This window comes from Aspergillus pseudotamarii (genome assembly GCF_009193445.1).
Source record: "Aspergillus pseudotamarii strain CBS 117625 unplaced genomic scaffold BDV38scaffold_159, whole genome shotgun sequence".
Taxonomy (NCBI): Eukaryota; Fungi; Ascomycota; class Eurotiomycetes; order Eurotiales; family Aspergillaceae; genus Aspergillus; species Aspergillus pseudotamarii.
This window is the reverse complement of record NW_022475173.1, coordinates 3,699-15,500: the sequence shown is the minus strand read 5'-3', so window position 1 is coordinate 15,500 and position 11,802 is coordinate 3,699. Positions and strand designations below refer to the sequence as shown.

Below are 11,802 nucleotides of genomic sequence, written 5' to 3'. Positions count from 1 at the left end.
TATATAATAAAATATTAATTATATTTATATATATTTCTATTATATATTCTCTATATATAACTATTTTAAACTAAAATTAACTAAAATACTGTCTTAACTATAGAAAATAATAATTTTAATAGAATTTTTAATTAAAAATATATTCTTTTTCTATATATAATTAATAAACAGAATCTTTTAATACTATTAATAGAGTATTTTTATAGTCAGTTAAAATAGTTAGATTAATTCTAGATTAACTATAGTTAATCTAGTTTACTATCTACTATACTAGATAAAAATTGATAGTCTTGATATTAAGTATAGTTAATTTAGATTAACTGTCTAATTTTTAACTTAACTATAGTTAGATATAAAAATTCTATTAACTTAGCTATAATCTAGTGGTTAGATATAACTGATCCTATTAACCTAACCTAACCTGGCCAAACACCAGTCTAATTATAATTAATATTAACTCTATATATAAAATAAATTAAAAGAAATATAATAAAAACTATAAAATTATTAATAATTAATTATAGATTAATTTATAGTTATTAATTTAATTATTATAATTTAATTTACTCTAGCCTACAGTTTATTATAGTTAAGAGATTAATTAATTTTAATCTAATCTAATTAATATCGGTTAAAAAATTTTATATCTTAACCTAATCGAGGCCGATTAGGTTAGGTTATGGCTAGGTTACAGCAGTTAGGTTCTGCCACTCTAACTGTGGTTAGATATAGAAATTCTATTAACCTAGCTATAACCTAGCGGTTAGGTATAACTGACCCTATTAACCTAACCTAATCTGGCCAAACGCCAGTCTAGTACCTATCTGTCACGGTGAGATAGGTACACAAACTATGATGACTGTGCACTGAGAATCGGTTCCATCAAAATCTCGAGAAGCTAGTATGGTGGTGAGCAGTGAGCTAAAAAAGAAGTTGAAGAAAGAAGCACTTACCCACTGTTCGAGTTTTTCCTGGTTTTCGTGGAGGACTTTAAACTCATCGTCCAATCGGTCTAGGTCGTGGTAAATTAATGATATTATGATTGAAGAGACGTGAAAGAGAAACAGAAAGCCATACCGCTGGTAATATAAAGGATATCCTTCAGGTCCAAATCATGTAATTTGTTGAGGAATTTCTCTGCCTCCGGGTCGTCTCCTATCTGGCTGATTTGGAATCGGACCACTGAGATATTAGTAAGATAGAACGTAAATGAAGAAAGGAGCAAGAAAGTTACCATCACGTTTGTAACCCTTACGCTCCAGTTTCTTACCACACTCCGTAATAACCTGCTGGAGGGTCTCGATAGTTTCCTTTGAGTTTGGGCCTCCATTTGGTTGTCCATCTGTGATGATCGACACCAGTACTGGACGCTGAAGTGTCCCCGCATCTAGATGTTTATAGACGTAATCCTGCAAGACCTTCGTTTGGAGATTTGTTCCGATTGCCGTCCATCCATCGAAGGGTATTTTCTCTATGATCGTATTGATTTCCTCCATTGTCGGCTTTGACATCTGGCCCGTCGTTTCCTCGTTAATAAATCGTAGTTCAATTGCTTCATCGTCCGGGACAACACGGGTGGTAATGCTAGTGATACGCTGGGCAAGGTCGTTGAGACGGTCTTTTCGTTGGTTATCCTTCATTGACCCACTGTCGTCTGTTGTTGTTAGACTTATAGAATGTTTTAGTACAGCATAGTTTCACGTACCGCAATATAGGATGGGTTGGTAAAGTGCCAAATGGGTCAGATTCTTGGGGTTGAGAGTGTTGGATGGATCTCGGTTGAGGTTCACAGCTCGGTCCACCACCTTCTCAAGGAATGGGTTGTCTTTGGGAAAAAATTTGTTCAGACTTCTTTTTTCGATGATTATGTTCATTTCATCCTTGAGTTGTCGCTTTTCTTCGCTGAACAATACTTCTTCTTTTATATACTAGGTGACGGTGGTATTAGTGCCAGCTAGCTCAGAAGCGGAAAGCAACATACCTTTTTCATTCCCTCATCGACCTTACCAGTCCACCCGAACCTTCTCTTGATGGCGTCCTTTAACACATATCCCGCCCCAACGACAACGGCCGTGCCAGCAGCAGCACTAGCGGCAACCTTAAGGTTCTTGTTGGCCCAGTACACAGCCGAAAGAACAAAGCCTGTGACCTTAGCTACCTCCAAAACACGCTTGCCGATCCGTTTCGAGCGAGGGAGCATGGCATTCAACGCGCCCAGTCTGTTTTGCTTCTTCGCTAATTTCCGCGGCGACGAGCCACCAACGTCTGCATCCTGGTCTGCACCATGGTCAACAAGACTGCTAAGGACATCGGTTGATTTTCGAGTCTCGACAGCTTTCATCAACGGTGTCGATCCTTCATCGTCTTTGACCTGGGATCGGAGATTCGCGTCCGCATTTTTGCTCAGGAGGAGTTGGATTAGTCGCTCTTCGATGTTTGTTTGGCTCCTTCGGCGACCACAGGCTACCCAGAGTGGTGGACGACCTTTTCTGAGACCGTTCGGGTCGTAGCCGTGCTTTAGGAGAAGTTGCGCGGCCTTGAGGTTTCTCTTGAATACGGCGACGCCGAGAGGAGTCAATTGATCGTCCGTGTTGAAATAGTTCAGTTTCCCAGAGTCGAGGTCCTTGAGGTCCTCTTCCTTCAGACAACCACTTCTGGCGAGTTCGTAGATTTCCATGCTTGTTGCTGCGACAGCTTTTTGATAGGGGAGGTTGGTTGTTAGTCAATGCTATATTTAAGTATTGACAGCTTCTGTGATACAGAATCCCCTGATGCGCCGCTGACGGGCGGAAATTTCAGCCAGCCACATGGTTCACACATGTTCAGCCGCACAAACAGACGGAGTTTATCGGGATTTCTCCGTAGATGTGTCTACATATGCATAGCTTGCAGGTGTCAAGTGGAATTGCACTCCCGCCGATCGTCAGACAACCTAATTACTAACTAATGTCAACTACTGCAGCGCCATCACACCGGACCAAGATATCACATGCAGTGGAAGATATTCCCAATCGACAGGTCATTTTCTCACTCCACGCCACGTCATACAGCCTTATCCCTTACTGCGATGTGCAAAACATTAAGTGATAAGTGCATTTCCTGTCCTTAGCTCCGGATATCTTCTATCATACTCAACCCTCACCATAGCCACAATGAACTCTCTCATCTCTCGCGACGAAATCGGCAACTCGGATGCTGCACAAGACCTGTACGGCCTGGGTGTCCGCCTTGGGTTCTACATTCAAGCCTTATCCATGATCGTGTACATCTATGGGGACAAGAAGAACTACGGAAAAGGCCTAAAGATAGCATCAGGCACCATGACAATCTCCGTCCTCACATCATGGTTCTCATTTGTCATCGAGCAACAATTTAGTCCGAGCGAGGCTATTGTTGTGCTCATGATTCTGATAGGTCTTATTGTCCCAGCAAAATACACTCTTCTTAACCCAAACACGATTATGGGTGAAATGATCGGTGTCATCGCTCTCCTCTTCAGTGAACTGGCCCTATGCACTGGCCTATTATGGACCTTTTCGACCCTAGTTCATACCCTCCCAAGATTAGGTACACCTAATTTGGTGTTTTTCTTCTACCCCGTCTCGCTGACGGGTTGGTTCCGGTATTTGGCGCTGGTATATTTTGTCCTTGACGCTGCATCGTCCCTGTATGTTGCTTATAGAATGATTCGCATTCTGCACATTGCCTGGGAATGCTACATGGACGGGCGTACTGCGGCAAATGCACAAGAAATCGAAATGATTGTCGAGACAATCAAATGGAATAAAAAGGGTAAGGATGGTCTGGACGGAGGAGATAGTCAGGATAGTTGGAATAAACATCGGCCTCCGCTCCACAATCAAATCATGATGTGGCTAAATCTGATTTTCATGATTGTCGCCGTGGAAACTACTCTCGTTTGGAATCATCTGACGCCATTGAATGATCTGCGGTCACCGGGGCAGTTGATCCCGTTTGTGACAGGCATCATTTTGCTCATCGACAGTGTTTCTGTTGTGGGCAGAGAGTATGTTTCCTGGTATAAAAAGTATTTTGTTGCTATTCGAGAGCAAGGGATCTTGGTTGGTTGGCTTGGAACAGTCTTGGGGATGCCAGATGCTTTTGCTCGACTGTCCAGGAAGGCACGGTTGCTTAACGCATCTATGTCTACATCTACGTCAGAAGGCGGGGGAGACTCAATTGTATGATGCTGCTCGAATTAAACTGTCTAGATACGACTATTCATGTAACTCCTCCCAGTCGAACGTGTAATACTAGATGGAATCAGTCAATGCAGCTTAGAGGGAATCTGAATGAATACACACCTTGTAGTCTTTACCTTTCTTGTATTTCCTAAACTCAATCCTCGAGCCGTCAAAATCCCCCATCCGTCGATCCAGCTCACTAATGTCGTCTCCATTCATAACCAAACATTGTAGATCATCTGCATTGTCCATCTCAAACACAACCATGAAAATTCTGCGCGCCTTACGTGGTTCTTTCAATCGCGGAAAACAGAACCTCTGCGGAGTATCAGTAAGCGTTACTCCTCCCCCAATCACATCCCACAAGACCCATTTCTCTGTCCTTCTTTCGCCAGGCCAGTCAAGCGGCTGGACATGCTGAAAGACATACAGTGTGCTCGCACTAACCAGTGGCGTGGGTGCATATGCGGGAAAAACATTGAAGGTTGTGTTTAGCCCCTCTGTTCCCCAGTGGGTACAAGCATATTTTTCATGAGGCAGAAAATGGAGACAGACCGGGTCCGCGGGTTCCACTGCAGGCTTTTTCGCGAGCGAAGCAACGGCCCTGAGAGCTTTGTTTCGATGAAGCGCGCCGGTGGAATCGAAGATCCATTCGAGCATTCTAGCGTTGACTCGTGCTCCCTTGCCAGTTCCGGTCCCAGTTCCAGTTCCTGGTTCGCCATTGTTGCTATTTATTGTCAATACAAATACCTTCCATGATACAGAGATGAGCATTCCTTACTGAATCGCCACGACAGTCTCATGCCCATTATACGCCATGTACACCGGTGATCCACTCCAGCCCTTCTCGGTGGGAATCTTATAGTCCAACTGGTTGGTGGACGCCCGTGAGCATTTCCCTGTATTTGTGTAAACACTGGGCTGGTTCGCGGCCCGCCCCGTCTCATGTGGGGCATAGCCGCTAACGTGGAGTTCCTCACCACGGAGATTTTCGTACCCCAGACTCAACGCAAAGCCAAACCCATTATCCGAATCGTCAGAGTGTCTAGGGAACTTGATTAGACCGTAGTCACTTTGTGGGTCGGTTTGGCCTGTATAGCGCGGGAAGACGAGCGGTTGGATGGGAGGCTGTATAGGTCTGGTTTCTCTGTCCCCATATCCTTGTATGGAAAGGTTCTTTGAGAAATTTCCTTTTTTGTCGACCAAATTATGTGCCGCGGTTAGGATGATATGGTACGAAGCACCGGGGAGATTGAGGTAGAATCCGGTGCCGACCTTTTCCTCATCTGTTCAGGTCAGTCTGTCATCCAGCTGGAACCAATTAGAGGAGGATCTACCCGTGCCCGCTTGCGAGAAGCGCAACTTGACCACCCAATTCTCACGACTTTGAGCCTTGGATCCTTTCAGGCCACCAGTCTCTTGTTTAGCGGGTAATTGGCTCCAGGAGCGATCCCACATTAAGGGATTGAGAGCGCCGTCATCGGCCATGTTTACAGCCACGTAGAAAATAGTATGGATGGGCGACTACTCTATACAGCATTTTATAACACCTCAGTGGGAGGCATCAAGCGACTCCTACTGTCAGAGGAGTCACATTGATATATCCGCTTATTTCGTCCTGGTTCTGTGCGGCTGAGTGTGATGGTGGCTGCATTGCATTGCATTGCATGACAAGTCGTACAATTCAGCTCCTCTGCCTGCGCCTCATTTTATTGCCTTACCCCTCATCAAAAAGATTCGTCCGAGCATACTCCGTATGGAAGATTCGTTTGTCTTAATATTGTACGAAATCTCGTGAAAATCACCTACATGACACAACCCTCTATCTTTCCAATCTAAGTCATCAGCGTAATGGACATTTCACTATCTGACGTTGCCTATTTGCTCACCTTACCCGCTGGAGCCCTATCACTCGATGGCAAAATCATTTACTTCATTGTCAACGAGGATGGGGAGCTGACTGAGAAGCACTGGAACGGCAAAGAATACGAGGACAATGTGTTTATCTCGTCTGATCTCAGAGCCTCCCCGTCCGCGAAGTACCTGCTCAACCAGAATACTGTATGCTTATTCCTCCTTATATATACTGTATGCTAATAGGTAATTTCGTAATAAGCGTCGTGTATTTTTCCCCAGCAGAGACAACGCCCTCAAGTATGCTGAATACGACGAGGACGAGGAGGAATGGACCGAGGATCTCGTCGATCGCGATGGTCCTATCCAGCTACACCCAGAGAGCAAGATCAGCGGCTGTTTCGATGACTTAAATGGCCAGATCATCTTCTTTCAAGACCCATCGGGTGCGTTGCAATGTATCCGTATGGCCGAGAATAACGAATGCACGCCTCTTCCTCCCCTCCCAAACATCAACCAATCCGGCAATATTATCCACACGGCTTACACAACAGATGATGGTGTCATTCATGTCGTCTACATCAATGACTCTGGTCACATCCATGTTGTCAAATTGGCCACGCCAGAGAGCCAATGGCAGGGTAAGTCCTTCAATAACCTCTACAATCGGGCTCAGAGGCTTACAACACTCTACTATCCAGACATAGTCCTCGAGACCGCCAGTTTCGGAAGCTCGCAAATCACCAACTTTGCAATTACCTCGACCAATGAGGCAGAAAGAGGCTTTTTGGCGGTCGTGTCAGGAACAACTATCGTTTATATCGATCCGCAGGGCGAGCTGATGGAGGTTGGCGCAATTGATAATAAACGCTTTGATCCGTCGTCGAGTGAGGAGTGTGCGAATGAGCTTTATCGGATAGGGGAGAAAATTGTTGGAGCCTTGGGAGGTGGAAAGAAATAATCTGGTTGTTCATGCCGGGAGATATATTTTGAAGGAAACTGGATGGTAGACTGGGTTGCGTTTGCCTGAAGATGTCTATATTGAATTCCTCATATTAATAGTACACTCCTTTAAAGCATGGGGCTGTAGATATAAATTTGCAAAACGGTACCACAGTCTTATGGTAATAGGGTTGAATAAGGGATCCGACATCGACCTGTCAATGATGTCTAATACCCAGTCTCTTGAAACCGACCACTCCGAGTCATCAGGGGCTTTGCTATATATTTTAAGCATTCACCATCTCAATTTCTGATGAAGCCTGCGACACCTTAGACGAAACGACTGCACGACGCGGCTTCGCCGAGAGTTCCCCCCATCGCCGGCCCATGGCAACTGCTGGGTGAGCGGCGGTCATACAAATGCACGCAATGGCAATCATAGTACTCTCAAGAATCATCAGGGCAATTTCATCATTAGCCAGATCACTGTTAAATCCACCTTTCAGCTCCGCAACACGGAAGATCGAGCGAGTGAAGATCGTTAAAACGGCAATGGCAAGACCTTTGATTGGGTTAGCATAGGCGGATAAATGCGCATTATTTAGTGACACTTGCCCAAAAGGAACATCTTCCATTTCAAACCACTGCGAACAGATGCTGTAGACGCATTCTTCATGTCTTCTGAGCTGCGGCGCACTCGCAGGGCGAATTCCGAAGCGAGCACGATGAACAGCATCAACGAGGCGACCTGAAAAGCCAATCCTGCAATCATGATATTGACACCGGTATCGCTGAGGCTTTTTTGGTCTGAGTCAGCGATGGAGGTAATGGCGCCGCCGGCTGCTTGTAGGACTAGAGCGATGATATCGCAAGTGACGAAGATTATGGTGTATGTACGCGGGCGAATCCTGGAGATACCCTCCCCGTAGACGATGACAACTCTTCCCAGGCAGATGTAAATGGCGGCGGTGAAAAAGGCCGGGGCAATCGTGAGACAAATGAGGTATCTAAAAGTCAAGTTTCTGATTAGCTTGCTTTATTCGGAGGTATGTCTCAAAGGTCACGTACAGAAGGAATGCATTAAAGTCGAATGGGTTGCTGTGCATCATGACTCGCCCGATGTATCCTAGTATTTCAAGAATGAGCCCCGCGGTCATGGCCCCCATGTATGTCCACGTTCGGAACCATGTTCCTAGGGCGATTTGTGCGGCGAGGAGAAGGCCGAAGATGACGAGGAAGAGGACATTTGCCGGGATGTTAGGCTGGTAATTGATATAGGCCAAGTCAATTGGGCAAGTTGCCAAGGTGCAGTCGTCCATGTTCATTTCCGACATTTTCAGTGATGATATTTCTACTCTTTTTCTCTCTTTTTTCTTCTTGTTCTTTTTTGAGATAGTGAGGAGGAGAAGAGGTAGAATGCGAGTCTAGATGGGTTGAGATTGATATTCCCCTCCTCATAGCATCGAATACACACACTCTTTATACAATCTGACAAAATAACGATGCCTGAAAATCAGCCACGAGGCTATGCTATCTCCGATCCTACGTAGGACGATCATTGGCGCAGGTATACTTACTAGGGCTGACAATGGGGCCGTGCCAAGACACGGAGTCCAGGCCAACTCCGAGTCCGCGGACTCGGAGGGGAATTGCCTGGGGGCCGGTCCGCGGACTCTTAAGGCCTCCTGTTCCTGTCCGGTCTCCATCTTAGCTCCAATTCTTTAAATGCTGCCTACTATGTCCGCGCCGACCAGTCTAGGCCGAGTTAGGACCTGCGAGAACTGTGTGCGTGCTAAAATTAGGTGCTCGCGCACCTCTACCCAAAGCTGCGATCGGTATGCAACATCCCGCTTCTACTTCTACTTCTCTTCTCTTCTACTTCGCAACGTAAACCTAACACGCTTTGAAGGTGTCTCCGTCTCAACAAAGATTGTTATTTCCGCGCAACAAAAGCTCGTACTTCTAAGAAGAGGCAGACGTATATCTGCCCACGCCTCGTATCGATACGATCTGTCAAGCTGACCGCATCTAATCTAGGCGAATAGGTGCACTCGAGGAAAAGGTGGATCAAATATTAGGCCAGATCAATCAGCCTCGCTCAAGCCCGCAACAGGCACCACTGCCACTGCCACTGTCCCCGAAAAGTGAAAGTTGTGCTCCGACTCCTCGAAATCCGTGCGATGTGATCGGGAACGGGCTGATCACCCACGAAGAGGCAAATCGTTTGATAGAGAGCTTTCGTGATGCCATAACGTATTTCCCATTTGTACAGCTACCGAGAAACGCCACTGTCGAGGATCTCAGATCGGAGAAACCCTTCCTCTTACTCTCTATTCTTTTGGTCTCCTCGTTTCGGAATGTCCCGCTGCACCTGGCCCTCGAGGAGGTTTCGACGTCCTACCTTGGGGGACAAGTCTTGCAAGGCAATCGCCAACAACCCTTCGATATACTACAGGGATTGCTGGTTACTATAGCTGGGTATGTTCTAGACAATGTCTCAATTAGATTCACGAAAGCTAACACGGAAGATAGAACGAAGAAAAAACTCCATATAGTGCGGTTTTCTGGATATCTGCACCTTGCACAAAGTATAATCAACGATTGCAGACTGGATTACCCAGCCAAGCTGCGAGTGGGAAGACAAAGAATTGACGTCATGTTGGACACGGATCCTCCGACAGAATCGATTTCCCTGCGAAACGAGGAAATGCGAGCGTTGGTTGGATATTTTCTCCTTGACGCGTGGTAAGTTCGATTTACCACCTGTATAGCCCGGTCTAAACCTGAAAAGACTAGATCTTACTTACTTTCTTTTCACATGACTAGTCACTCCATAGTACTACAGCGGACAGGAACAATGCCTTGGTCACCCTTCATAGAATCATGCGCTGCGAAGTTGTCGCAGGAATGCGAATTCTCAACCGATCGATACCTGTTAGGCCAGGTTCAAGTACAACACATGCTTGTACGAATCGATTCCCTAGTTGCACGAGGATTCGGTAACAATCAGGCTCCTGCGGATATAGAAGTTATGATTAGTTCTCTTCAAAGCGATTTTGAAGATTGCAAAGCCCGGCTGCCTGTCCCTATTGACCATGATGGTCAGTTGACCAAGCCTTATCTGTACTGCAGATCTAAATTCTAACACTTGATTAGTATTTCAAGGCATTTCGTCCCACGCCTTCGAGATCCATCTCTATCAAACTACCTTTTTCGATGTATACCCATCTTCCGCCGCGTCATTCGACCAATCCATGGCCCTCCTGCGAATTGATGCCCTTTGTCACGGACTAGCGGCTGCAAAACAATTTATGAGCTTTTACTTCAGTCTACCACCTGGTATTGAAAAGAGATTTAGTTACACCCAATGGATAATGACCGGGTTTAGCGTTGCAGCTTCATGCAAACTTGTTCTCGCATCGTTGGAGCCATCCGTTCGAGATCACGATCAAGTCCGAGGGCTGCGAGAGACATTGGATATGCGGCATGAAATCCAGAAATGTGTCAAGCGCTTGAATACGCTTGATCAGGAGTGTAAAGGTGGGAAGTGGGATCAATATGAGATGTTCTTCTACCAAGATTGGCTGCGGTTCCTTTCTGAATGGTTTGAAGAGAAATATCGTCTTGCGCAGTCTGATAGTGCTGGAGAGAATAATAGTGCACCGGGAGTCTTCACCACTGGAATCTCAGAAAATAATATGTATGAAGAGCCTCAGCCTGATCCTGGTTTTCCCTGGGTGAATCTTCAGGACATTACGATTGAGGAGATGTTAAATGTGTGGTTAGAGCCAACGAATATACCACACTACTTTTGAAATGTACAAATTAGCCTTGATAGTTTCAGTGACGAATATATGTCCCTCTCTGCTTTCTTTTATTTGAATTACCATTTTATCCTAGTAGTTCTGACCAAGTACTCAAATCGAACACGGCCTGTTAGGCAGTGGATCTAACCAACCCCGCAGACTAAAGACCAAATAGAAGCTTTGATCACATCAGTACATATACTTACTTTGATAGGGTGCTTATTATCCAACACCAATACAGAGAACTGAGAAGAATTTATGAACGGAAAAGAGCCTTAGTGGGGGACAACAGATACGTTTTATGTACTTTTGAAATGGAGCATAAATAGTATGAAGAGCTTAAGCAAGCCAGCAACGGCTAGAATTCGTAGTTTGTGTCTACATAGCGGTTGCTCTCAGCTCCGTATCTGGCAAACAGGACCAGATGGAATGGGCACGCCCCACTGTTCCGTTTCAGTCCAAGCATGTCTGCCCATACTCACGGTCTGCTCACACTCCACGGTCTGCTCAAACGCCCTCCAGTCGCAGGAGATTCCCGGCCATGGACACCTGCCAGTTGAGCTGGAGCCACTATGGACGTCAATCATCGGACTGCCATCACTGACTTTACAGCAAGCTCCAACCCCCAGTCCCCGCGAGCCCCCCATCATCCCTGGCAGCTGAGCGAGAAAACTGTTGAGCGTATTTTCTGTACATGCGAAATAAAGGCACGTATTCACGTATCCAGCGATAATCGTATTTGACTTCAACTGTAATGTTGGGACAAAATCTAATAGTATTCGAACAAGCGGTTTGTCCCCATAGCATACTATCCACTGATCTCTGACTTAGATATCCTGTAATGCGACGTAGTTTGCCTAGCCATTGCAACAATGTGACGCAGCGGATCATCTAATCATCACTGCTCCTCTGGTCCCGACTAAGCCGAATATCACATAATAAAGTAAGTCCAATACGTCAGATATAGTATAAAACTAATTTTTGATAGATCGTTG

General features: G+C 45.6%; 6 protein-coding genes across 6 annotated transcripts; 3 read left to right on the top strand and 3 right to left on the bottom strand.

Moving 5' to 3' along the window:
• Positions 1-850: 850 nt before the first annotated feature.
• Positions 851-2,677, bottom strand: BDV38DRAFT_291376 (ankyrin repeat protein; the record flags this gene model as incomplete). Its single annotated transcript, XM_032061726.1, has 6 exons — positions 851-898; positions 954-1,012; positions 1,078-1,182; positions 1,235-1,654; positions 1,706-1,928; positions 1,982-2,677. 6 exons carry the CDS (start codon positions 2,675-2,677, stop codon positions 851-853), a joined length of 1,551 nt encoding a protein of 516 aa, XP_031906772.1.
• A 475-nt stretch (positions 2,678-3,152) lies between these two features.
• Positions 3,153-4,208, top strand: BDV38DRAFT_289390 (uncharacterized protein; the record flags this gene model as incomplete). The annotated part of the gene is made up of 1 exon (XM_032061232.1): positions 3,153-4,208. The coding sequence occupies one exon, from the start codon at positions 3,153-3,155 to the stop codon at positions 4,206-4,208; it is 1,056 nt and encodes a 351-aa protein (XP_031906771.1).
• Positions 4,085-5,872, bottom strand: BDV38DRAFT_49271 (uncharacterized protein). Its single transcript, XM_032063439.1, has 4 exons — positions 5,543-5,872; positions 4,987-5,491; positions 4,326-4,932; positions 4,085-4,274 (listed from the first exon to the last, which is right to left on the bottom strand). The coding sequence occupies exons 1-4, from the start codon at positions 5,691-5,693 to the stop codon at positions 4,239-4,241; spliced, it is 1,299 nt and encodes a 432-aa protein (XP_031906770.1). The 5' UTR covers positions 5,694-5,872; the 3' UTR covers positions 4,085-4,238.
• Positions 5,873-5,940: 68 nt separating this feature from the next.
• Positions 5,941-7,154, top strand: BDV38DRAFT_49264 (uncharacterized protein). Its single transcript, XM_032063438.1, has 3 exons — positions 5,941-6,266; positions 6,322-6,700; positions 6,761-7,154. The coding sequence occupies exons 1-3, from the start codon at positions 6,057-6,059 to the stop codon at positions 7,018-7,020; spliced, it is 849 nt and encodes a 282-aa protein (XP_031906769.1). The 5' UTR covers positions 5,941-6,056; the 3' UTR covers positions 7,021-7,154.
• On the bottom strand, positions 7,155-8,562 carry BDV38DRAFT_49260 (RTA1 domain-containing protein). Its single transcript, XM_032063437.1, has 3 exons — positions 8,070-8,562; positions 7,617-8,008; positions 7,155-7,563 (listed from the first exon to the last, which is right to left on the bottom strand). Exons 1-3 carry the CDS (start codon positions 8,333-8,335, stop codon positions 7,289-7,291), a joined length of 933 nt encoding a protein of 310 aa, XP_031906768.1. The 5' UTR covers positions 8,336-8,562; the 3' UTR covers positions 7,155-7,288.
• A 55-nt stretch (positions 8,563-8,617) lies between these two features.
• Positions 8,618-10,878, top strand: BDV38DRAFT_266533 (uncharacterized protein). Its single transcript, XM_032056458.1, has 6 exons — positions 8,618-8,836; positions 8,911-8,979; positions 9,039-9,479; positions 9,534-9,746; positions 9,828-10,102; positions 10,158-10,878. The coding sequence occupies exons 1-6, from the start codon at positions 8,727-8,729 to the stop codon at positions 10,814-10,816; spliced, it is 1,767 nt and encodes a 588-aa protein (XP_031906767.1). The 5' UTR covers positions 8,618-8,726; the 3' UTR covers positions 10,817-10,878.
• Positions 10,879-11,802: the final 924 nt, after the last annotated feature.

Excerpts from the sequence above, each read along its gene's own strand:
- BDV38DRAFT_49271 (XM_032063439.1), bottom strand. The coding sequence starts at position 5,693 with ATGGCCGATGACGGCGCTCTCAATCCCTTAATGTGGGATCGCTCCTGG. Across the intron at positions 5,492-5,542 it reads CTTCTCGCAAGCGGGCACGG|ATGAGGAAAAGGTCGGCACC; the intron begins GTAGATCCTCCT and ends TGACCTGAACAG. Across the intron at positions 4,275-4,325 it reads AGAAAGGTAAAGACTACAAG|TATTACACGTTCGACTGGGA; the intron begins GTGTGTATTCAT and ends GATTCCATCTAG.
- BDV38DRAFT_49264 (XM_032063438.1), top strand. The coding sequence starts at position 6,057 with ATGGACATTTCACTATCTGACGTTGCCTATTTGCTCACCTTACCCGCT. Across the intron at positions 6,267-6,321 it reads ACCTGCTCAACCAGAATACT|CGTCGTGTATTTTTCCCCAG; the intron begins GTATGCTTATTC and ends TTTCGTAATAAG. Across the intron at positions 6,701-6,760 it reads GCCAGAGAGCCAATGGCAGG|ACATAGTCCTCGAGACCGCC; the intron begins GTAAGTCCTTCA and ends TCTACTATCCAG.
- BDV38DRAFT_49260 (XM_032063437.1), bottom strand. The coding sequence starts at position 8,335 with ATGTCGGAAATGAACATGGACGACTGCACCTTGGCAACTTGCCCAATT. Across the intron at positions 8,009-8,069 it reads GACTTTAATGCATTCCTTCT|ATACCTCATTTGTCTCACGA; the intron begins GTACGTGACCTT and ends CTTGACTTTTAG. Across the intron at positions 7,564-7,616 it reads ATGGAAGATGTTCCTTTTGG|GTCTTGCCATTGCCGTTTTA; the intron begins GCAAGTGTCACT and ends ACCCAATCAAAG.
- BDV38DRAFT_266533 (XM_032056458.1), top strand. The coding sequence starts at position 8,727 with ATGCTGCCTACTATGTCCGCGCCGACCAGTCTAGGCCGAGTTAGGACC. Across the intron at positions 9,480-9,533 it reads TTGCTGGTTACTATAGCTGG|AACGAAGAAAAAACTCCATA; the intron begins GTATGTTCTAGA and ends CACGGAAGATAG. Across the intron at positions 9,747-9,827 it reads TATTTTCTCCTTGACGCGTG|TCACTCCATAGTACTACAGC; the intron begins GTAAGTTCGATT and ends TCACATGACTAG.